At 39.6% G+C, this 25166-nt stretch overlaps 1 protein-coding gene and 1 long non-coding RNA gene across 6 annotated transcripts; both read right to left on the bottom strand.

Annotated features, from left to right (window-relative positions):
- Positions 1–2932: 2932 nt before the first annotated feature.
- On the bottom strand, positions 2933–7714 carry LOC115781174 (uncharacterized). The gene is made up of 5 exons (XR_004020059.1): positions 7627–7714; positions 4808–4857; positions 3299–3442; positions 3118–3163; positions 2933–3028 (listed from the first exon to the last, which is right to left on the bottom strand). It is a non-coding gene; the product is annotated as an uncharacterized LOC115781174 (long non-coding RNA).
- Positions 7715–8221: 507 nt separating this feature from the next.
- LOC115781198 (uncharacterized) lies at positions 8222–24877 on the bottom strand. Of its 5 annotated transcripts, XM_030730708.1 has the most exons (16): positions 24429–24792; positions 23499–23638; positions 23257–23416; positions 22874–23066; positions 21921–21980; positions 21541–21597; positions 16419–16467; positions 15642–15652; positions 14876–14935; positions 12495–12647; positions 12241–12294; positions 12022–12093; positions 11639–11731; positions 9478–11527; positions 9188–9358; positions 8222–8982 (listed from the first exon to the last, which is right to left on the bottom strand). In XM_030730708.1, the coding sequence occupies exons 2-16, from the start codon at positions 23611–23613 to the stop codon at positions 8756–8758; spliced, it is 3525 nt and encodes a 1174-aa protein (XP_030586568.1). In that variant the 5' UTR covers positions 23614–23638; positions 24429–24792; the 3' UTR covers positions 8222–8755. The 5 variants fall into 5 exon arrangements, with proteins under 5 accessions (XP_030586568.1, XP_030586570.1, XP_030586571.1 ...); XM_030730710.1 differs by lacking the exon at positions 21921–21980; XM_030730711.1 differs by lacking the exon at positions 24429–24792 and having other exon boundaries at positions 23257–23439; positions 23499–23586.
- Positions 24878–25166: the final 289 nt, after the last annotated feature.

Here is a 25166-nt window from a genome sequence, read left to right as displayed (position 1 = left end):
GTTAAACCTTAGATACTGTTCATATTCCATGCCTTCACAGAACCATAGTTCAGGTCAATTTTTTATTTATTTATTTATTTTTTTAAAAGCAAAATTATTGTCTGCATGCTCTGTTGTGCCATACACCTTTGCTGTGCCAAGAGGAGCTCTATTGTAGGCTCCACTTTTTAGTTTCTTACTTTTATCTTCTTTTTTAGTTTCTTTAATCATGTTAAACAGCCACAACAATTTCATTATATTGTATTGAAAGTGAAAATGGCAAGAATATTCTGGAGCTGGATTTATTGTATGACCTTGTAATAACCTTTACAACCATTAAACAATGTCCTCACTGTATATCATGCAAAATATATGTCACCTTTTTTAACCTTACTTAATTTCATGCAAAACCAGAATTTAGAAATATGCCTCCAATGTGCATTTTTTTAAACATGTATTGAAACTGTATCACTTAATCAATAGTAACTTCTGTTTTTAATTACAGAAACTGATGGAGATTTATTCTCGCCCTAGCTTTTACTTGAAAGATGTTCAGTGTGTGAGTACCTTGGAGTGCATTATTTAATTGCATGGTATGTTGAGGTCAATGTGGCTTTCCATTTGAGAGCTTCCAAATTAAAAATGTATCACAAGTGAAACCATGATTACTATGTTTATTGCAGTGAAAATCCTGCAAACCCACCAGTTCATTAAACCTCTTAACCCTCTGGGCCAAAAAATTCACTGCATTTCAACGTCTGCTTATTGACGTGAGGATTTCACATGCGGTTTTGCCTCCGTGTTGTCAGAAACGATCCCACGTTGAACTACTTCATTTCCATGAATTTTGTCTTAAATATTTATTTATGTGGTTCAAACAAGAATAGAAACGGGAATGTCTGCCTTCTGAATAAGAGAAGGCACTTGAAGTGGGAAATAGATGTCTGGTGTTATGTGTCACTCTCACGCTTTCAGTGAAGACACTTAAAGAAAGATAAAACACATTCAGTTAAAATAATAAAGATGTGTGTTGAGGACACAGAGAAAAAACTATGTTTCAGAGTCAAATAACTGGTCGTACATAAATAGATGTGTACATGTGAGTATTTTTTTTTACCTTGTGAGACTGTAAAACACACTTTAGTGCTCATGTTTATCAGCTAGGTTGGTATTGCTTTCTGCATTGTGGCAAATGTGAGCCTAAAAGCAGCTGCTGTAATGGCATCTACCACAAGACAGTTTTGAGTACTTTGTCTGGTGTACAGGATGTAGTCAAGAAACTTTACAGGTAGCTGATTTCAAAATGAAGGTCGAGTTCAAAGATGTCTGTCGACGTTCTACGTTCTAGCGTTCTATGGTGTGATCCCAGTGTGAGATGGTCACAGTTCAGAGAAGTATAATAAATTAAGTCAATTCTTCAAATATGTTATGGAAACCTGGAGACTCATTCCAGCTTTTTGATGTAATATCTGGAACTAATAAAGGGTTTAAATTGCCTCAACATTGTGGTGCTCATTTTGATCAAAAGGTTTAAACAGATCTGAATTACGCACAGCTAAATCTTTGGGATATTTCAAACACGGAATATATGGCCTCATTTCTGTAGCTGGACTTAAATATATATTGAGAAGGAACCCTTCCTTGAAAAGTCCCTTGCTTCTCATACCCTGCAGTCAGCCAGTGTTTATTCTGTGGCAATGAGTTGGTGCTCCATATCTGTACATATTGACCTCCCCAGGGGGACTACTCCTATCATCTCAGCAACTCCACACTCCAAATCAATTAAAAGTGGACTGGAAAGATGGTCCAAAGAAAGTGGAGAGTGACAGGAGTGACAGCTGGACCGAGTGAGAGAGAGAGTGGGAAGAGTTGGATGGAGTGGTGGCTGATATGAAATATAGAGAACAGATAAAGAAGAGGGTGCACGGATAGGGAATGGGTAAGGTAAAAAGTTGGAGGGTGAAAAGGAGACTGCCAAAAAAGGAGGAAAGGAAGGGAGGGTAGGACACAGATGACGATGTGAGAAAAGGAGAGAGAGAGGGCAGCGGGTGCGAATTCACAGAGAGTTTAGAGAGAGAGTGTTCTTATTCTGAACACACACTGATGCCTCAGTCTGCTCCATCAGAGAGGTCTTTCTCTGCTGGAGTAAAAACTAGCCAGCTGCTGGAAAGTGGGAGGAGGGACAGGATGGAGGGGGGAGGATGAAGGAAAGGATGGGGGGATCTGAGATGGACACTGGAGGCAGCGCTGGCACTCATCCTTTCCTGGCCCTCTCTTTGCCCTCAGTCTCTGCATTCTCCCCTTTTAAGCTCCTTCCCTCTTGCTTGCCTCTCCATCTCTGTGCCTCAGTAATAAGTGTTGCCCTGATCCAAAAGACAGTTCTTTTTGTTTGTGGGACTCAGCCCGTCAGATCACTGTGGGAAGGAGGAAGATGCTCTGGAGTCGCCAAATCCCTCGGAACAGTCTCACCAGCTGTCATTTTCTTGCTCTCATCACGTATATAACTCAAAATGTGATGGTTAATGATTGAATATTTTGGCATTAATTAGCACTTGCCTGAAATGCATCTTTTTCTGCAAATGACAGTAAATGTTGAGTTCTTCTTTCCGTGGAACTGCTTGACATGTTTCTTTGGATAGTTTGTGTATTGTGCCATTTTATAACTATACTTAATGGTTAGATCAAATAATTGGTTTGTGGAAGGGTGGAAAATCTACCTTGAGAATGAGTTTATCTTAAATACCTCATTTAGTTCTACATTACTGCCATCAGTTATCCACAACATTAACGTTACTGCCAGCTGAAGTGAAAGCTCATCTTGGTACAATGCAGTGTCTTGCTAGGAATCCTTTAGCTTTTATATTTAGACACATTAAATTAGTTAAAGTTTACAGTTACTTTTTCTTCGCATTATGCTCACGGCAAAGCAGAATCTTCACCAGCTGAGGCCTGCAGAGGAGCTGCTGGGGCTTTCAGAGCCGGGGCTGTTCCAACGATCATCATGGGGAATGCGAGGTGTTTGAAGAGTAATACTGATGAACTCAGTGAACTGATTAACACCAGAGGGAACACAGTGAGTGTAGTTTCATGTGCTTCATGGAGCATTGCAGAGTTATAGTGAGATGTTGTCATACTCACACTTTTCTGGACTGCAGTGTGGTTTCAACTGGACAGCGATGGTAATCTGAGCAGTAAGAAGAAATTTGAAGTGATTGCATTGGTTGTGACAGAAAAAGATGTTAGATTCAACTCATTGTCACTGTGCACACAAGGCACACAATGAAATGATCATGGTGTGGTGCAATGCTGGATCTCTTACTGTGAAGGAATGTTTCTGTTGGAAAGCATCCTTATTACTTGTTGAGGGAATTCATCATTGCTGTGGTTGTTTAATCCACTCTGAATCAGCACACCCTTTGGATTCCTCCATCAGCTGACGCAGAGGTCATCCAAATGACTGTGGCTGTGGTGAATAGTTATGGCTGTTATTGGAGCCTGACCACCCTCTGCATCACTTACTGAACATGCAGTTGAATACTTCCTCTAACATTTGTTTTGCTTCCCCTGCCACGGGAATGGAAGTCTTTTACTGTACCACAATACCTGGATTTATTTTAGATTTATACACCCTTATTGTATCACATTTAAACTTAGATTATTCACTTTTTTGCATTTTCTATTTAATTGAGCTCCTTCTTAAGTGTTATTTTCTACCTTTCCAAGCAATTTTTCTCTGTGATATTTTATTTATTTTTTTGAGCCAAGTTCTTTTTCATGTTTTGGCAACTGTGACACGGCAATTACCCAACTTTTAGGGTGAATAAAGTATTCATTATCTTAAATGCACTTTAAATAAGCCCAATATGCTGTCATTGTCTTGGTGCCAGAACAGACATCACGGAGCATGGCCATATGTCTTCTATCCATGCTCCATGCCCTGAAGGATCAGAGCTGTTTTAACAGCACAATATTAGGAAAGGGGGTTTTACTGTTGAGCCTGATTAGTGTAAGTTAGACACCATAACTCCCTGAAAAGTCTTTTTCTTGGCCATTTATTTCATTTCAGGAAGTCAGTTTTGCTTGGGGTGCATCATCTGCAACCCATAACACACATCCTTTTTTTGGGAGTCTCAGCCTTGACAGGAGGGTTGTGTGGCTTCTCAGTTCAGGGGTCCGGAGTGACAACTCTATCCACAGCACGGCTGAGTGTCTTTGCTGTGTCTTGCCTTGTGCACCTTATTAGTTTTGTGGTGGGAGTTTGTGTGAGTTTGTGTTCACACCAAGAGTTGCTTTAGTGGATCGTTCCCTTCCTTCTGCCTTTCCTCCTGGCTTAGCAGGCTGCACTCCTCCAGGCGGGTACTATTAAAGGCTCTGGTGATAAATATTTTATCATCCTTTTAGTGTATTTGTTTGATGGTGTTTATGTTTACATATGCTTCTTAAATCTTTCAGATGAATTTACTGAGAAAATCTTTCTTTTCTTAATGTCTCTCATTTGAATCAACTTTCTAAAAGTAGGTTTATTCCTTTTCTCAACTCTGCGCATCTTTTTGCAGCAGATGTGTTTGGTAGGTTTTACATATCACCATGAGTTATTATATGTCTAACTATGGACCATATATCAAATAGTAATATGTGTATTGGTTATTAAGGCTAGTATTAATTAGTGCTTTATACTACATCTGCATTAACTATTCATACTAATAGCCATGAATAAATTATATTTTATTTTATAAACTGTTAGTCATTGGTTATAAATGGCAATTAATTGGGAAAACTTAGCCATTATTAAGAACAACTACAGGGTCTTAGAAAAGAAACATATTACCTTAAAGGGATTTTAGCTTCTGGGTATCAGGTCCTAAAGCAGTGTTATTTCTTAAAAAAAAAAAAAAAAGATAAAAATAATGGTTCATAGATCATACAGTCATATAAAACAAACAAACAAACAAATAATACCAATAATGTCTTGGATTGTGGGCTTTTCTGCCAGTTCAGTAAATGGACTGGTACTTATAGAACACTTTTTACTCCTAGTGAGCACTAAAATTGCTTTTACAAGCCACATTCAACCGTTCAGACACTCATTCATACACCCCTTTATTCTATGCCTTTAAATGCTTTTTACTCATGTGCCCACTCACACACTGATGAATGCATTTGGGAACAATTTGGAGTTCATGGAGCTAGGGATCGAACCACTGACCTTCCTGATGCCCCCCCCCCCCCCCACCTCCTGAACCACAACCACCACAATTTTTGCATGATTGTGAATTGGCTTTTGGTGTGGATGTGAGTGTCAATGCTTAAGCTCTGTTACTGACTAGAAATCTATCTAGGATGTACCCTACCTCTCACCCGATGACAGATGGGATAAGCTCCAACCTGCCATGACCCTGGTTAGATAAGTGGTCAGGAATACAGATGGATGAATGTTTTGCAGCTCTTTACCAATAGCTTAATGTTTGAAATGTTAAGTGTAAAGTTCTGCACTGCAAATTAATGTTGTACCTATAAAACAAAGTATGAACAAAGTAAGAAAGTTAATCAAATAACTTCCAATAAAATACATAAATGTATCAAACTTTAAGCTATTAACTATTGAACAACCTTCTGAGGGGAACAGATCAGCCATCCTGACCATCTCAGTCACATCTGAGGTTTCATCTTAACCCTTAATAATAAATCATGAATTAAAAAAAACACAACAGATATGAGTCAATTAGATATATTGTGATATTTTACATTTTCAGCTGGTGATCACCTGCAGTAAGTATAGGCTGTCAGTCCACTCCTTACCTCAGCTGTCAACATTCCCCTTGAGCATCCACATCTAGTTACTCTTAAGGAGGCCGTAAAACTTTGTGAAGGGAGTCCGATACAGGTTGATGCATCAATGAAGCTCACTTCTGACCAGTGACAGTGATACTGAGATGAGTTGTTGAGGGCATCCTCAATTTTTCTGTTAGGAAGTGCGGCTGTTTTTGCCAGTGTTACTGAAGCTTTATTTGAAGCGGATGCAACATCGGCAGACTTGGGCAATTAGCCTGTTTATCAGAGGGAAAGTGTGATTTTTAGGGCAATCGAGTCTAATGTTCGCCCGCAGAACATTGGCTTATAACATTAGCTTGTTGTTTTTATAGCCGACTCATTGTCAGCTGTCCAGAGACCGTCTGATCAGTGATAATAAGCACCTGCCACAATACTAAAAATAAATGTCCAAGCCCGTTTTCTTATGTTAGAGCCCTGACTTCAGTTCAGTAGACGAGGCTTCAGGTGAGGAGGAAGAGGATGAGTTGGAAATGAGGGAGGAGAGAGCAGCGGTGGAGGAGACAGAAGAAGAACAGGAGGAGAAAGACATGAAAATCTAAATGTAAAAATGCTCACATACAGTTTGCAAGAACTATTGGTCATCCATCCATCCATCCATCCATCCATCCATCCATCCATCCATCCATCCATCCATCCATCCATCCATCCATCCATCCATCTCTTCCACTTATCCTACAATTGAAACTTTTCAACAGTTTTTCAACAAAATTTAGGTGTTTAGAGAGTTCATCAGAATTCCCCTTTTGTTCAGTACTCTCAGGAATCTGGAATGTTGTTATTGGGGTATAGAGGCTTAAACAGTGATGCATCTATACAGTGCTTAACAGCTATCATTATTTTCTCATTAAGATGCCAAATTATAGATATTTTCTTGCATTCCTGAACAGAAACATTTGTATTAGTGGTTGAATGTTTGATTCATTTCTGATCTCTCAGAGAAGTCCGGTGTGCCGGCTCAAATTTGGAAAGAAAAATGTGAATTCAGCTCAGCTCACCAAACCTGATTACCAGTAATTTTTAGTTTTGGACACATTTTTGACAGATTTCTAAACTATTTGCGTTTTCTAGTTTTGATGACAGGTGGTTTAATAAATTTGTTAAGCACTGTTTTTTCAAACTTCCTATTAATTCATACATCAGATGTTTCTGACTGTCCATCTATGTTTAATTCAATAGCACCAAATCCTTTTAATCTATATTGTTAGAAAGTGATACCCAGTATGAATACGTGGCTGACAATAGGAAAAGTGGCAGTACTTCAAATCTGTAGTTGACTAAATTTGTCTCCTTATTTTCTCCCTCTGCAGGTAACTAACACATGACAACACATGAAAAGCATGAATTGATTTCCTGCTTTCAAAACAGCATTGTTATGCTGAAAAGATTTCTAGCCACCTACTGAGCTGAAAATGTCAAGAATGCATAAATCCTGGGCAACGGCAGCAGCAGTGGTGACGGCAGCAATACGGTGTCACTTTTGACAAAATGCAGATCTCCTGAAGGTATGACCTTGTTGTCATTGTGCTGGGCAATAATGGATACCACAGTGCAGCGCTGGGGGAACCGTACAAGTCATTGCATGTGTGTTTTGTTCAGTGCTTCACGAAAACAAATTCACAGGAGCATGTTTGCAGCTGTGAGTGATTGTGGGAGTGTGTGTGTATCCCAAAAAAACAGACTAATACCTAGGAGGCAGAATGTGGTGTCTGAGGATTGTGTGCGCACATGCGAGTGTGAGTGGGTGTGTGTGTGTTTTTTATTGTGAAAGTGTGCTCAAGATGACAGAGCAGTGGTCCCCCAAGGAAACGCAGATACCTGTAGCCATTGCAGCAGAAGAATCCTCGGGGACTCATGCTTTCTCTGGCACTGTCCATTCCAGCTTCTCTTTTCCCGATGATCTGGCTGGACACACACACACACACACACACACACACACACACACACACACACACACACACACACACACACACATACTCCCTTATGTCCCAATTGAGGTCGCATTTCTTAACTCCCAACCTTAGGGGACACTGCTTTCTGTATGGTGTAGCGGGAAGGTTGAAACTGAATTGTACACCTCCAGATTCACAGAAAAGATATATCACTTGAGATTCTCATTTTAGGCTATTTTTCTCCATGCAGTATTTTGACCTTCTCATTGGGGACTGGGAATGCTTAATGTCCCCTTTGGGGTCTTCAGTAATACACAGGTAAACAAACTATTTTATGCCACTTTTGGGGACCTTACTTCCTTTTGGGGTCTTCTGCAATATACACATACACAAACTATTTTATGTTAGTTTTGGGGGCCTTACTTTTCTTAAAGTCTTTCAAAGTAAGTATAACATAATATTATCACTAGACCCCACCCCCACCCACCCCAAATTTTCAGTATACTATTACTGTTCAGTGTCACAATGTAAAAGGTCATATTTTTCTATCCAATCCTACAGTAATTATTTCACAATTCAGTTTGCTAATTTGACAACATGCAAGGGGCTTGCCAGAACTTCAAAGTCAGGTCTCTATTTGTTTTGAAGAAATTACAGCTCTGTCCAACTTGTTGTGCCATAGAATAATTTAAATGTTCTGTGGCTTTTGTTACAACTCTGTTTTAGCAGTTAACATGCACACTATACATGTACAGAAACGTACTACAAAAGAAAATACATGTGGACCACTGAGTGCCTGCTTCAACCAAACATTAATAAAATAAGAACTTTGCTTCCAAATACATTCAACATGATGTGGATACATAATGAAAACTAAGTTTAAAAACTGTCAACTTAAAAAAAGTTTTTTGTTTTTTGTAACCCCTCAGAATGAGGAAAGGCTTGAGGTAAAAATACACCTAATCACTGAGCCTAAAATTGTTCAAAACATATTCCGAACCATTTTACCTGAAAAACAGAGAACTTAAATGGAACTGAAAATGAACAAACAGCTCTCAGTCCTTTGCACAAGCTCTTCTCTTCAAGGCAGTAATGCGATTTCTAACGTAATTTTTTACCCCAGTCCAGGTTCTGTCTTTGAGTGCATAGGGTTCTGCATTGATGCACCGAATGCAGTCCAGCTTCTGAGGCACCTTGCATGTGTGGATGAAACGCATCATGTGTCTTTCAACTGCACGTACCTCACGGTCTTCCCACTTACGTTTGGAGTTACCTTGGTTGCCTTTGAAGGAAAGATAACAGTCATCAATATACTATTTAAATGTTTGAAATATTAAACGCCTCCCCCCGACCCCCAAATTAATGAATAAATTAATTAATCACAACTATATGATATCACATTGCTGCTTCAACATTCAGTGAGCCATATTTTTTCCATTACAATAGTTTGTCTATGCCAAAAAAGCCAAAACAAATTTATCACTGACCCTTTTTCAAGGGAGGATGGTAACAAGTTGTTGGACCTGAAGAAGTCCCTGGTCCAGTGTCTTCATCCTGATCTGTTGTCTCAGTTTCTTGTGTATTTGTTGTCTCCATAGCTGAATGAAGAGACTCACTCTCATCGCTTGAGGAATCCAGATCTTGCAAATCAACTTTTTCTAAAAGTTAAAAGAAAACAAACCACCACTAGTGCATTTAATAATAATAATAATGATGATAAAAACCAGTTAAGTAGGCATTACATTTCAGAGCATCTGAGCAAAATGTACACTCCTACCTTCAGGGTCAATTTCAATATCATCGAGTGTTTGGCCTTTGTAATGTGAAAGAGTTCCGTTCTCCACTGCCAAAAGCACTTTGCTCATCTTAGCAAGCTGAAGGGTTCCCTGAGGCAAGCGGTAATACTGCCTGTGCACACGGATGTCATGACCCAGAAAGTCTGCTAGTTGGTCTGCTTCATTTTCTTGAAGATTAAGCACCTGTGACATTGTTGCTATGTGCTTTCGGAGCCTTGTTGATGTTAAGAATTCAGGGTGTTTGGCACCACTCTCCTTTGCAAACATCTGGATACAGTCTCCTCCTCGATAGGCAGATAAAGCTCCTGGTCTAGCAAACATGTAGATGTTCTCTTTGGGGACACCACAAGATTCACGCGTTTCCACAAGGAGCTCCATTGCAGAGACCATGGATGGTTTTAAGAGAACAGGAACGCCTCTCCCTCGTTTTCCACGGATTTCTACTCTGGTGAAGAAATCACACACTTTGTTCTCAAGTGGGGTCAGGCAAGCAGTCATGTCCACATTGATTTCTGACTTTTTTCTATCTTTGAAGGTGGACAACTCCATTCGTGATACCTCTCCTTCTCTTCTTCTGTTAAAAATGATCACTTGAGCAAGTGTTACTTTGGCAAGCATTGCATAGTGGTATGGAGTGGGCGTCAATCTCAGTACTTTTTCAGCACCAGCTTTAACAGTCTCCATATGACTATCCAAACATTTGACATCATCTGTCAAAGGTAAAATCTGTGGTGCATTCCACTTGGACTCCTTCATAGTTGTTGTTGCACCTCTGGTGATCAGTCCCTTCCATCTAAAATTTTTGATCATCCTAAATTCTCGGGCAAATTGCACAAGGCTTGGGTCTCCGTCTTCTGAGGACAAGTTGTCAGTCTCAACAAGCTCAGAGATAATTCCCAGATTGTTGCCAATTTTTAGAGCCAAGGAAGGTTTCTGGAAGGTATTTCCCTCTGGATTGTACCCAGCCAACTCTTTCACTGCAGATATCAAATGATTGAAGTTCGCAGGATAAATCAGTTCCTCTGCCTTTTGAATGGCAGTATTCTTCCGAGTCGTAAGAAGCAGTCGCCCAAGTTCCCTAAGCCTTTGCCTTATGTAGTCATGTCTGTTCTTTCTTGAGCCATTCAGATCATACAGGTGCTGTCCAAACTGCAGAAGAAGTTGGTCATTTTGAATTAATTGAGTAATTTCATCATATTTCATACAGGAAATAACAGTTTTCAAACCCTCTCCAATGTCACGAGCAACAGCAGTTTTCAGTGCACATTTGGATCGAACTCTCTGCTTCCCATTCTTGGAGTCTTCATTACTTTCTTTCTTTGCTGGGCATCTTCTCATGTGCTTCCACAGTGTTTTCTTAGCATAGAGTCCTTGGCAGTGATAACAGTGAATGAAATCAATGGCACCCCTGGATTTCCTTGGTCTATAGCAGGCCTGGAGCTCACCGGCTCCCCTCTTGACCACACTGGCATTATGGGCAAAGTTTCCACGTCTTCTAAGCATGTTCAACCTATTGCGTCTCTCTCTTGAATTTTTGGGATATTGAAAGGCAAGAGCAACCTCTTCTACATTTTTATGTACAGCCTCCAGGTGTCGTGCAAGTTTTGATGTGGGTTGGAGACAATACAGACAATAGTTTCTCTTATTATACACACGGCGATTTCCAGACTTTAAAGGTGGTAACACTCTGATTGAGTCCGAAATCTCTTCAACTCTGCTTTTCTTTGGTGTACTTTCATTGCTATTTGTTGCACTTTGGGATAAGAACCTTCTCTTTCTTGGAGTTTCAGAGATCTTCTTCTTAGGACTAATGGTAACATTTCTATTCACTGAAATTTCTGAAGAAATATCTTGTTTTGATGGCGATACATGGGGGTATCGCAGAGAAGGCAGAGGCTTCTTTGCAATTGGATTAAGAGGCACATCTTCGTCTTTCTGAGAGGAACTTCCTTCAGAGTCTGGAATATAATCAGCATCACTATAGTCTGTGTAATCAGATTCATCAAAAGATGTTTCTGTATATGTAGAGACCTTAAGGAAAAATAACATCGATTTAATATTTAGGGCATAAGTGAAGCATTTGGGTTTGAAAAGTTTAAAAGTGAAAGCCATTTAAAGATCAACAGTAATATAAAAAAATACCTGTTTTTGTCTTGATGGCCTCTTTTTTAAGTATTCAACAGAGCAATTTTCAGGTTGAATTGGTGATGTGGAAAATACAGAAGGAACTCTTGCCTTAAATAAGGATTAACAAAAAGATTGAGTGTCTAGAAATATTATAATTATTATAATTTATTATTGTGGACTAAAAATCCAAATAAGGAAATAGTAAAGTAATAGAAAAGTAAAAACAATAAAAGTAATAAAAGTAATACTGGTACAACAAAAAATTCAAACTGTACATTTCTTTTTTGAATATGCCTTTTGTTTTTTGAAGGAGATGAAAAGGAATAATAACACTGAAGTAGACTGAACAACAATGAACTATGTTAAATTTAAAGACTTGTTACCAGACTTTCGGTTACCTGCTGCTCTTTTTCCAATCTTTCGCTGGTCCTTAATTCCTCCAAGAAGGAACTATCAGATGAAGGTAGTGGCTATGAAGATTAAAAAAAAAATGCATTATATAGTAGACAAATATTTGACATAAATCTTTTTGTCATTACATCACAATTCATACACTACCTGTCCCACTCATCAAACATCTGAATATCCCTTTTATAGGCTGCAAGTTGTAATGGTACCTGAATATCATGCTGAGAACTCATGTCAGTAGTATTTTCAGGCTGGGATTTTAGCTGTGAACAAGAACGTAAAATGGCATGTTAGTTTGTAAAAGAGAAAATCAAATCAGCAACAACTTTAAATATAAACGCTGCCCGGCCAGAGTGTTGCATGTCCAGTACACTTAACATAAGAAATGTCGTCATCCATTATAAAAAATATATATTCAAGCCTGTTTGTACACACTTGCTAAATAATCAAGTACAGTACTCACAAGAGCATCCAGTTTTGCCAGTTCCTGTGCTAGTTTTGCACGTTTCATTAAAATCATGGTGTAATGTTTTTCTTTAGCATTATGCTCCTCCTCTGCCATTCTGTGACGTTTCAGGCATTTCTCATGATGCTGCCGCAGCTTGGTTAACCGTGACTAAATCTACAGTGAAATCTCTTTAGTGTTCATTTTGCTCCTGATTTTGATTGGTCAATGTCTTGTCTTTCGAAATCAATGCCAAAATGAAGGCTGTTAGAACATCACGGTCAATAACTGGATGAAATCTGTGGAATTTACTTAGACAGAAACTTTTTAAATGACTGAAAAATTAAGTTTACTGTACTGCTTGATAACTAGGATTTATTTCTTTATCTTTTGGTAAAGTGGCTCGAGACGTCATTTGTTGTGAATTAGAGCTATATAAATAACCTAAATTCAATTAGATTGATTTGTGAAGATGAAACTTGCCTGATGGCGGTGTTCATCATTGCCAGTTTGGTTGCTCACTTCAGGGGTAAAAGATTTGTCCTGAAAACAAAAACATAACTTCATTAAAATCTACCAAAACATATCCAGATATAGTCCCCAGCACACCTCACTTTATTGACTTTTGGGGACGTTTCTAACACAAATACACTCTCCTTTAACCTAAATGAGGACAATCAAAAAGAAAGTCTACTGAGGGAATGGATAAAACCATGAACCCTCTGATTACTAAAAATCTGCTGCTATTAAGGCACGTTTTATTTTTTTAGAATAGATTACTTCATCTAGGTCCTGATTTGGATTGGTATATGTCCTGTATTTTTAAATCTTAGACATACTGAAGGACTTGTGCAGATGAAACGTACCTGATGGCGGTGTTCATCATTGCCAGTTTGGTTGCTGACTTCAGGGGAAGAAGATTTGTCCTGAAAACAAAGACATAACTTCATTAAAATCTACCAAAACTTATCCAGATATAGTCCCCAGCACGCCTCACTTTATTGACTTTTGGGGACATTTCTAACACAAATACACTCTCCTTTAACCTAAATGAGGACAATCAAAGAGAAAGTCCACTGAGGGAATAGATAAAACCATGAACCCTCTGATTACTAAAAATCTGCTGCTGTTAAGGCATGTTTTATGATTTTAGGATAGATTACTTCATCTAGGTCCTGATTTGGATTGGTATATGTCCTGTATTTTTAAATCTTAGACATACTGAAGGACTTGTGCAGATGAAACGTACCTGATGGCGGTGTTCATCATTGCCAGTTTGGTTGCTGACTTCAGGGGAAGAAGATTTGTCCTGAAAACAAAGACATAACTTCATTAAAATCTACCAAAACTTATCCAGATATAGTCCCCAGCACGCCTCACTTTATTGACTTTTGGGGACGTTTCTAACACAAATACACTCTCCTTTAACCTAAATGAGGACAATCAAAGAGAAAGTCCACTGAGGGAATAGATAAAACCATGAACCCTCTGATTACTAAAAATCTGCTGCTGTTAAGGCATGTTTTATGATTTTAGGATAGATTACTTCAACTAGGTCCTGATTTGGATTGGTATATGTCCTGTATTTTTAAATCTTAGACATACTGAAGGACTTGTGCAGATGAAACGTACCTGATGGCGGTGTTCATCATTGCCAGTTTGGTTGCTGACTTCAGGGGAAGAAGGTTTTGTCCTGAAAACAAAGACATAACTTCATTAAAATCTACCAAAACTTATCCAGATATAGTCCCCAGCACGCCTCACTTTATTGACTTTTGGGGACGTTTCTAACACAAATACACTCTCCTTTAACCTAAATGAGGACAATCAAAGAGAAAGTCCACTGAGGGAATAGATAAAACCATGAACCCTCTGATTACTAAAAATCTGCTGCTGTTAAGGCATGTTTTATGATTTTAGGATAGATTACTTCATCTAGGTCCTGATTTGGATTGGTATATGTCCTGTATTTTTAAATCTTAGACATACTGAAGGACTTGTGCAGATGAAACGTACCTGATGGCGGTGTTCATCATTGCCAGTTTGGTTGCTGACTTCAGGGGAAGAAGATTTGTCCTGAAAACAAAGACATAACTTCATTAAAATCTACCAAAACTTATCCAGATATAGTCCCCAGCACGCCTCACTTTATTGACTTTTGGGGACGTTTCTAACACAAATACACTCTCCTTTAACCTAAATGAGGACAATCAAAGAGAAAGTCTACTGAAGGAATGGATAAAACCATGAACCCTCTGATTACTAAAAATCTGCTGCTGTTAAGGCATGTTTTATGATTTTAGGATAGATTACTTCATCTAGGTCCTGATTTGGATTGGTATATGTCCAGTATTTTTAAATCTTAGACATACTGAAGGACTTGTGCAGATGAAACGTACCTGATGGCGGTGTGCATCATTGCCAGTTTGGTTGCTGACTTCAGGGGAAGAAGATTTGTCCTGAAAACAAAGACATAACTTCATTAAAATCTACCAAAACTTATCCAGATATAGTCCCCAGCACGCCTCACTTTATTGACTTTTGGGGACGTTTCTAACACAAATACACTCTCCTTTAACCTAAATGAGGACAATCAAAGAGAAAGTCCACTGAGGGAATAGATAAAACCATGAACCCTCTGATTACTAAAAATCTGCTGCTGTTAAGGCATGTTTTATGATTTTAGGATAGATTAATTCATCTAGGTCCTGATTTGGATTGGTATATGTCCTGTATTTTTAAATCTTAGACATACTGAAGGACTTGTGCAGATGAAACGTACCTGATGGCGGTGTTCATCATTGCCAGTTTGGTTGCTGACTTCAGGGGAAGAAGATTTGTCCTTAAAACAAAGACATAACTTCATTAAAATCTACCAAAACTTATCCAGATATAGTCCCCAGCACGCCTCACTTTATTGACTTTTGGGGACGTTTCTAACACAAATACACTCTCCTTTAACCTAAATGATGACAATCAAAGAGAAAGTCCACTGAGGGAATAGATAAAACCATGAACCCTCTGATTACTAAAAATCTGCTGCTGTTAAGGCATGTTTTATGATTTTAGGATAGATTACTTCATCTAGGTCCTGATTTGGATTGGTATATGTCCTGTATTTTTAAATCTTAGACATACTGAAGGACTTGTGCAGATGAAACGTACCTGATGGCGGTGTTCATCATTGCCAGTTTGGTTGCTGACTTCAGGGGAAGAAGATTTGTCCTGAAAACAAAGACATAACTTCATTAAAATCTACCAAAACATATCCAGATATAGTCCCCAGCACGCCTCACTTTATTGACCTTTGGGGACGTTTCTAACACAAATACACTCTCCTTTAACCTAAATGAGGACAATCAAAGAGAAAGTCTACTGAGGGAATGGATAAAACCATGAACCCTCTGATTACTAAAAATCTGCTGCTGTTAAGGCATGTTTTATGATTTTAGGATAGATTTCTTCATCTAGGTCCTGATTTGGATTGGTTTATGTCTTGTATTTTTAAATCTTAAACATACTGAAGGACTTGTGCAGATGAAACTTACCTGAGCGCAGTGTTCATCATTGCCAGTTTGGTTGCTCACTTTCAGGGGAAGAAGATTTCTCCTGAAAACAAAAACATAACTTCATTAAAAAGTACCAAAACATATCTAGACATAGTCCCCAGCACGCCTCACTTTATCGACTTTTGGGGATGTTTCTAACACAAATACACTCTCCTTTAACCTAAATGAGGACAGTCAAAGAGAAAGTCTACTGAGGGAATGGATAAAACCATGAACCCTCTGATTACTAGAAATCTGCTGCTGTTAAGGCATGTTTTATGATTTTAGGATATATTTCTTCATCTAGGTTCTGATTTGGACTGGTGTATGTCCTGTATTTTTAATCTTAAACATACTGAAGGACTTGTGCAGATGAAACTTACCTGATCCTGATGTTCATCATTGCCGGTTTGGTTGCTGACTTCAGGGGTAGAAGATTTGTCCTTAAAAGAATGACATAAATTAATTAAAAACTACCAAAATATATTCAGATATAGTCCCCAGCACGCCTCACTTTATTGACTTTTGGGGACATTTCTAACACAAATACACTCTCCTTTAACCTAAATGAGGACAATCATAGAGAAAGTCTACTGAAGGAATGGATAAAACCATGAACCCTCTGATTACTAAAAATCTGCTGCTGTTAAGGCATGTTTTATGATTTTAGGATAGATTACTTCATCTAGGTCCTGATTTGGATTGGTATATGTCCAGTATTTTTAAATCTTAGACATACTGAAGGACTTGTGCAGATGAAACGTACCTGATGGCGGTGTTCATCATTGCCAGTTTGGTTGCTGACTTCAGGGGAAGAAGATTTGTCCTGAAAACAAAGACATAACTTCATTAAAATCTACCAAAACTTATCCAGATATAGTCCCCAGCACGCCTCACTTTATTGACTTTTGGGGACGTTTCTAACACAAATACACTCTCCTTTAACCTAAATGAGGACAATCAAAGAGAAAGTCCACTGAGGGAATAGATAAAACCATGAACCCTCTGATTACTAAAAATCTGCTGCTGTTAAGGCATGTTTTATGATTTTAGGATAGATTACTTCATCTAGGTCCTGATTTGGATTGGTATATGTCCTGTATTTTTAAATCTTAGACATACTGAAGGACTTGTGCAGATGAAACGTACCTGATGGCGGTGTTCATCATTGCCAGTTTGGTTGCTGACTTCAGGGGAAGAAGATTTGTCCTGAAAACAAAGACATAACTTCATTAAAATCTACCAAAACTTATCCAGATATAGTCCCCAGCACGCCTCACTTTATTGACTTTTGGGGACGTTTCTAACACAAATACACTCTCCTTTAACCTAAATGAGGACAATCAAAGAGAAAGTCCACTGAGGGAATGGATAAAACCATGAACCCTCTGATTACTAAAAATCTGCTGCTGTTAAGGCATGTTTTATGATTTTAGGATAGATTACTTCATCTAGGTCCTGATTTGGATTGGTATATGTCCTGTATTTTTAAATCTTAGACATACTGAAGGACTTGTGCAGATGAAACGTACCTGATGGCGGTGTTCATCATTGCCAGTTTGGTTGCTGACTTCAGGGGAAGAAGATTTGTCCTGAAAACAAAGACATAACTTCATTAAAATCTACCAAAACATATCCAGATATAGTCCCCAGCACGCCTCACTTTATTGACCTTTGGGGACGTTTCTAACACAAATACACTCTCCTTTAACCTAAATGAGGACAATCAAAGAGAAAGTCTACTGAGGGAATGGATAAAACCATGAACCCTCTGATTACTAAAAATCTGCTGCTGTTAAGGCATGTTTTATGATTTTAGGATAGATTTCTTCATCTAGGTCCTGATTTGGATTGGTTTATGTCTTGTATTTTTAAATCTTAAACATACTGAAGGACTTGTGCAGATGAAACTTACCTGAGCGCAGTGTTCATCATTGCCAGTTTGGTTGCTCACTTTCAGGGGAAGAAGATTTCTCCTGAAAACAAAAACATAACTTCATTAAAAAGTACCAAAACATATCTAGACATAGTCCCCAGCACGCCTCACTTTATTGAGTTTTGGGGACATTTCTAACACAAATACACTCTCCTTCATATCTCCTTCATATCAATATCAAGATGGCGCCGGTGAGGTCAGCAGCCGTCGTACCTGCTCCTACGCTTTGTTTGTATATATTAGGTTTAGCTTTAATTCTCGATTTTATAATTCCGCCTGCTCTGTGTCATATCACGTATGACAGACAGACTCTTTTTAATATCAGAATACAGCACTCTGGCTGTATTCTGACACCTTTTTCTCCCGACCCGGCTTGGCCCCAGGAGATACTGCGTTTCCAGTGGGCCAGCTCAAACAAAGGACGGCGCGGAGCACCCAGGTCACGGACAAGGCCCCGAGGGGAAAGAGCCGGTGTAAGAGAGAGGCTGAGGCGCAGAGCGCACCAAACGCCACTGCCGAGCATCCTGTTGGCTAATGTCCAGTCACTGGATAACAAGCTGGACGAACTCAGGGCCAGGATACAGTTTCAGAGGGACATAAGGGACTGCAACATCATCTGTCTCACGGAGACATGGCTGACCCCCCTCATACCGGACCACGCCGTACAGCCGTCGGAGTTCTTCAGTGTTCATCGCACGGACAGAACGAGTGAGTCTGGAAAATCAAGAGGAGGAGGTGTGTGCCTAATGATTAATAACAACTGGTGTGACAGTAGGAATGTTGTCCCTCTGAAACAATCATGTTCACCTAACCTGGAGCTCCTAACCCTGAAATGCCGCGCCCACTACCTGCCCCGCGAGTTCACTTCGGTCATCTTCAGCGCCGTCTATATTCCACCTCAGGCGGACACAAACACTGCACTATCCGAGCTACATGAGGCGATTTCCACCTATCAGGCTAACCAGCGTGATGCGGCTCTCATCGTAGCCGGGGACTTTAACAGTGCAAACTTGAAAAAGCTGATACCGGAGTTGATTCAACACATCGACTGCCCCACCAGAGGAGAGAGGACCCTAGACCACTGCTACTGTCCATTCAAAGAGGGCTACAAAGCAAAGCCTCTTCCGCCTTTTGGGAAGTCTGACCACACCGCTGTCCTTCTCATGCCGAAATACAAACAACGGCTCAGGCAGGAACCCCCTGCTGTGAGAGAAGTGACACGGTGGTCTGATCAAACAGAGGCCGCTCTGCAGGGTGCGTTGGATTCAACCGACTGGGACATGTTTCGCAGCAGCGCGGGCGGAGACATCGAGGAGTTTACGGAAACTGTTGTGGGATTTATTGGGAAAGTTGTTGATGACACTTCACTAAGGAGGACCATCAGGACTTTTCCCAACCAGAAGCCGTGGGTGGATAAATCTGTCCGCGACGCCCTGAGGTCCCGCACCGTTGCCTACAACTCCGGCCTCGCCTCTGGGAACATGGAGGACTACAAGGTTGCATCATACAACGTCCGCAGAGCGGTGAAAGAGGCTAAACATCGCTACGGCCGCAGACTGGAACAGCAACTACAACAGTCTGACTCCAGGGGACTGTGGCAGGGACTACGCACCATCACGGACTACAAAGCACCACACACACACCCGGTGAGTGCCGACGCTGCTCTGGCTGATGAACTCAACATCTTCTTTGCGCGCTTTGAGTCGGGAAGCCGACAGCCCGCTGCGCTCCCGGCCGGAGGGGCGGAGACACTCACTGTGACGGAGCGCGACGTGAGGAGGGCGTTTAGACGTGTAAACACTAGGAAAGCGGCTGGACCAGACGGTATTAGTGGACGTGTCCTTAAGACCTGCGCTGACCAGCTGGCACCTGTGTTTACACTGATATTCAACCTCTCACTGAAACTGTGTGTGATTCCCACCTGCTTTAAAAAGTCCATCATAGTCCCTGTCCCAAAGAAACCACACCCCAGCAGCCCCAATGACTTCAGGCCCATAGCGCTCACCTCTGTGGTGATGAAGTGTTTTGAGAGACTCATCAAGACATTCATCACCTCCTCACTGCCCACCACCCTCGACCCACTATAGTTTGCATACCGGCCAGACAGATCCACAGATGACGCCATATCCTTCCTCCTCCACAAGACCCTTTCACACATAGACACTGGTAAGGGGAACTATGTGAGAGTGCTGTTTGTAGATTACAGCTCAGCATTCAACACCATAGTTCCCTCCAGGCTGGTCTCTAAGCTGCTGGACCTGGGCCTGGGCCCATCCCTGTACAGGTGGGTTCACAGCTTCCTGACCAGCAGACCACAGGTGGTACGAGTGGGTCACCTCACCTCATCCTCCCTCACCCTCAACACTGGATCCCCCCAAGGCTGTGTGCTCAGCCCTCTGCTGTACTCACTGTACACCCATGACTGCGAGGCCACGTCAGAGTCCAACGTCATCATCAAGTTTGCTGACGACACTGCTGTTGTGGGACTAATCTCTCACAATGAGGAGACAGCCTACAGGAGAGAGGTCTCCCGCCTGGAGAACTGGTGCCAGGAGAACCACCTCCTGCTCAACGTCAGCAAAACGAAGGAACTGATTGTGGACTTCAGCAGGAAGCAGCAGAGGGACTACCATCCACTTGTCATCAGTGGTGCTGAGGTGGAAAGAGTGGACACTTTCAAATACCTGGGAGTGACCATCTCACAGGACCTGTCCTGGACTCATCACATAAACATCACTGTGAAGAAGGCCAGACAGCATCTCTACCTCCTCAGGCGGCTGAGAGACTTCAAGCTCCCACTCAAGGTGCTCAGGAACTTTTACACCTGCACCATCGAGAGCATCATGCGTGGGAGCATCACCACCTGGATGTGAAACTGCACCAAGCAGGACTTCATGGCCCTAAAAAGGGTGGTTCGTTCAGCTGAACGGACCATCAGAACCACCCTCCCCAACCTGCAGGACATTTACACCAAGCAGTGCAGGCTGAGGGCCATGAAGATCCTAAAACAGCCCAGCCACCCCGGACACTCTCTCTTCTCCCTGCTCCCATCAGGCCGGCGTTACCGCTGCCTGAGGGCTAAGACTGAAAGGTTGAAGAAGAGTTTTTACCCACAAGCCATCCGTCTGCTCAACTCTGAGCCCTAACTGGACCATTATTGCACAATGTAAATATTATAATTTATAAAAGTGTGTATAGTGTATAGTATATAGAGTATAGTGTATAGTGTGAATTACTTTTTTTTTTTTTTATTCTTCTTATTTATATGTGTGTGTATATATGGTTGCAGGTACAAAATACATTTCACTGTGCATTGTACTGTGTATAACTGCATGTGACAAATAAACACTATCTTATCTTAATCTTAATCCTTTAACCTAAATGAGGACAATCAAAGAGAAAGTCCACTGAGGGAATAGATAAAACCATGAACCCTCTGATTACTAAAAATCTGCTGCTGTTAAGGCATGTTTTATGATTTTAGGATAGATTTCTTCATCTAGGTCCTGATTTGGATTGGTTTATGTCTTGTATTTTTAAATCTTAAACATACTGAAGGACTTGTGCAGATGAAACTTACCTGAGCGCAGTGTTCATCATTGCCAGTTTGGTTGCTCACTTCAGGGGTGGATTTGTCCTTAAAAGAATGACATAAATTCATTAAAAACTCCCAAAACATATCCAGATATAGTCCCCAGCACGCCTCACTTTATTGACTTTTGGGGACATTTCTAACACAAATACACTCTCCTTTAACCTAAATGAGGACAATCACAGAGAAAGTCTACTGAGGGAATGGATAAAACCATGAACCCTCTGATTACTAAAAATCTGCTGCTGTTAAGGCATGTTTTATGATTTTAGGATAGATTACTTCATCTAGGTCCTGATTTAGATTGGTATATGACCTGTATTTTTAAAACTTAGACATACTGAAGGACTTGTGCAGATGAAACGTACCTGATGGCGGTGTTCATCATTGCCAGTTTGATTGCTGACTTCAGGGGTAGAAGATTTGTCCTGAAAACAAAGACATAACTTCATTAAAATCTACCAAAACATATCCAGATATAGTCCCCAGCACGCCTCGCTTTATTGACTTTTGGGGACGTTTCTAACAGAAATACACTCTCCTTTAACCTAAATGAGGACAATAAATCAAAATCCGGCTGAGGGCACTGATAAATAAAATTAACTCTCTGATTTTTAAAGAATTGCTTGTATTAAGGTATGCTCCATGACTTTTGGATAGATTTCTCTGTCTCTGTACTGATACTGATTGGTAGGTTTTCTGTTGTTTTAAAACATTGACATAATGAAGGATTTGAGAACATCATGCTTACAAGAGTGTGGGTTGTTTTGGACAATAAATAATAGATTCTTTGGTGATGCAGTAGTTGTTATGATTTGGCCATGGATTTCTTCATCCAAATTTGAATTCTAAATTGCTCTGTATCCTGTCTTTTCCAAAGTGACATGAGGATTTCAGAACATTGCATTTACCTGCATTCATTTGTTGTCATCTACTGCTACTAGAAAGTTAATAAATAAAACCAAAAATCTCAAGAGCCTATAATTGCAGTCTGTGACTATGCAAAACAATTTTTTTGTGCTGAATATATCTTTTATTTAAAACTATCAGATAGAGAACTATTTACATGTGTAGAGTTAATTTATACTATGGGCCATTCAAACATCAGCAAAGCAATTGCCAAAATGTGTACTGACATTCAAAACACTGATACCTAGTCAAAATAAAAACAAGACTTTAAATCTCAGTGTTAAAAATAAGAACACCTTGATCTGAAGAATTTTTATGTGTTTTAAATGCACAGTTTATGTATATGTTTGAGTCAAATTAAAATATGGCAAAACATATCTCATTTTACATTGTGTGCAGTAAATTGGCTTACCATCTTGCGCCAAGGCCAATCAGCTTTTCCGTAGTTATAAGTTATTTCTTCTCCTGGTTCAATGTCTCGGAGGGCAAACAGGCAAAGATGTGGTATCCCTTCAACTTCAACTGTTTTCATCTTACAGTTAGGCCTTCGGTGGTCATCGTTCACTAGTCGTCCCAGTGACTTGTCTTCAATAGAAGCATCAATGCTTGAAGAAAACAGCATCAACATCAGAGTAAATCAGTAAGATGTATATCAGATGTCTATATCAAATGAATTACAGGTAGTTGCTAAAATTGTATTGTATTACCTTTGCATAGTTTTTAAGATCTTGGGACAACCCATTTTAAAAGTATAACATAGGTCCATAATATATTGTAATATGAAATATATCTTACCACCAGCAGGTCCCTTTCCATTTGAAATCAAACAAAAAAACTTCCACTGTATCATTGAATTTATCTCTTTGAAGGTAAGGATCCACTTTAGAAAGCTTTCCACGGTATTCAAGGATAAAATCTCCCTGTTTGAAAAGCTGTGTGGCAATTACACCACGACCTTTAAAAGAAGAAAATATTGGTCTTTTTTTTAAAAAGTTTATTGGTGATCTAACTTTGCAAATGTAAAAATGACACCATACCTTTGCATGGGTTGATGAACTGTTCTGTTAGACCAGTCTTGTCAATTTTCAGCTTAATATAGTATTCTGCGTCATGTTGAGGTTGAACTCTTCTTCTCCTTATAGATGTTTTCATTGTTACTATCAAACCTGTTTTCTCTCTGTAAAGAGGGATTTAAAAACCTTGTTATTCCCCTGGTTCCCTATCAAAGCGCATGATAACATTGCTCAAGCAGAAATAGAAGATGGAACTATATAGAGTATTATATACTTTTAAAGATTACATATTACGTTGAAATTTAACATTTCTACTTTTAAGTTACAGTTCACTGCAAAGCCCCAGAAGATAAATAAGACCCTGCAGCTTATGTGTGTCACATTGTTTAAAGAAAAAAATGATAGTGCTGTGCATGATGCTCAGTGAGTTTTGCTGTTTAATTAGCACCTCTTAATTAACCTCATGGTTAGCTTGCACATTAAATTTGTAAGGCTGCTAATAAACTTATGTTTTCAAATTGGAATCATCATAGCATAGAAAGCTAAAATGACCTAAACTATTTAAAGTTTGTTTGTCAAAGACCAAGTCTAACCAAAAAAGCCTTAGCTAAGCTAAACGAAGCTAAGTTAAGCTAAGCGAAGCTAAGCGAAGCTAAGTTAAGCTAAGCGAAGCTGATTTAAGCTAAGCGAAGCTGATTTAAGCTAAGCGAAGCTAAGCGAAGCTAAGCTAAGCAGCTCTGAATGTCTAATTTACATGTGGCTAACTAATTCCGGCTAATTAGCTTAAACTCATTTTCTAAATTTTCAAGGGCACACCTAGCTAACTAACAGAGAGTCAGAAAAAAAAACCATCAGGGGAAAAATACTGAAATTTCATGTTTTGGTAGATTTTGCTTTTCAGACACTACCTTGTTATAAAAAATTGGTCTAAAGGTCTAAATCTACTTTTCATACCTTTAAACTTGCTCCACATGCTGCTGCTCTCCAGTGCTCACCGCCATGACTGTAGCAAAGGCCTACTGTGACATTGAGGCCTGACCATACCTCCTCGCCCCTCCCCTGCTGTCCTTCCCTCTTGCTGTAAGGACAGCAGGGCCAATATAAAAAAAAACAAAAATCTTTTGTTTGCAAAAACAATCCAACTGTTGCCTTAAGTATCACTTTTATATTTTAAATGTTTTAATAATATGGCTTTACTTATTTATTGTTGTTGATGTTATTGCTCCATTTTATCAAAACAGTGTAACAATATGTAAAGAGTAATATTAGGTCGTAATTATATTCTATCTTAGATTGAAATAGTTTTTTACATATTCAAATAAAGTTGATAAGTAAAATTAAATAAATAAAAATAAATTACAGAACTACATTGCTAATAAATAAAAGAAGCTAAATAAAGAGTTTAGCATGTAGTCCAGGAGTCACCAACCTTTTGGCTGCTAAGAGCTACTTCGTGGGTACTAAGTGATACGAAGGGCTACCAAATTGATACATACAGCTTTTTAAAAATTATATCACTTAATGATTTATCTAATTTTGGAACAACTCCACGGGCTACTCATACTACTTGGTGCCCAGGGAGAACCAGGTTGGTGACTCCTGATGTAGTCATTTAAAATTCTGGGATATTGGTATGTTCAATTAAGTACAAGAAGAAGAAGAAGAAGAAGAAGAAGAAAGAAGAAACAGCCT

Source organism: Archocentrus centrarchus, chromosome 6, assembly GCF_007364275.1.
Source record: "Archocentrus centrarchus isolate MPI-CPG fArcCen1 chromosome 6, fArcCen1, whole genome shotgun sequence".
Lineage (NCBI taxonomy): Eukaryota > Metazoa > Chordata > Actinopteri > Cichliformes > Cichlidae > Archocentrus > Archocentrus centrarchus.
Note: the sequence above shows the minus strand (reverse complement) of the source record. Positions and strands in the feature narration are given on the sequence as shown.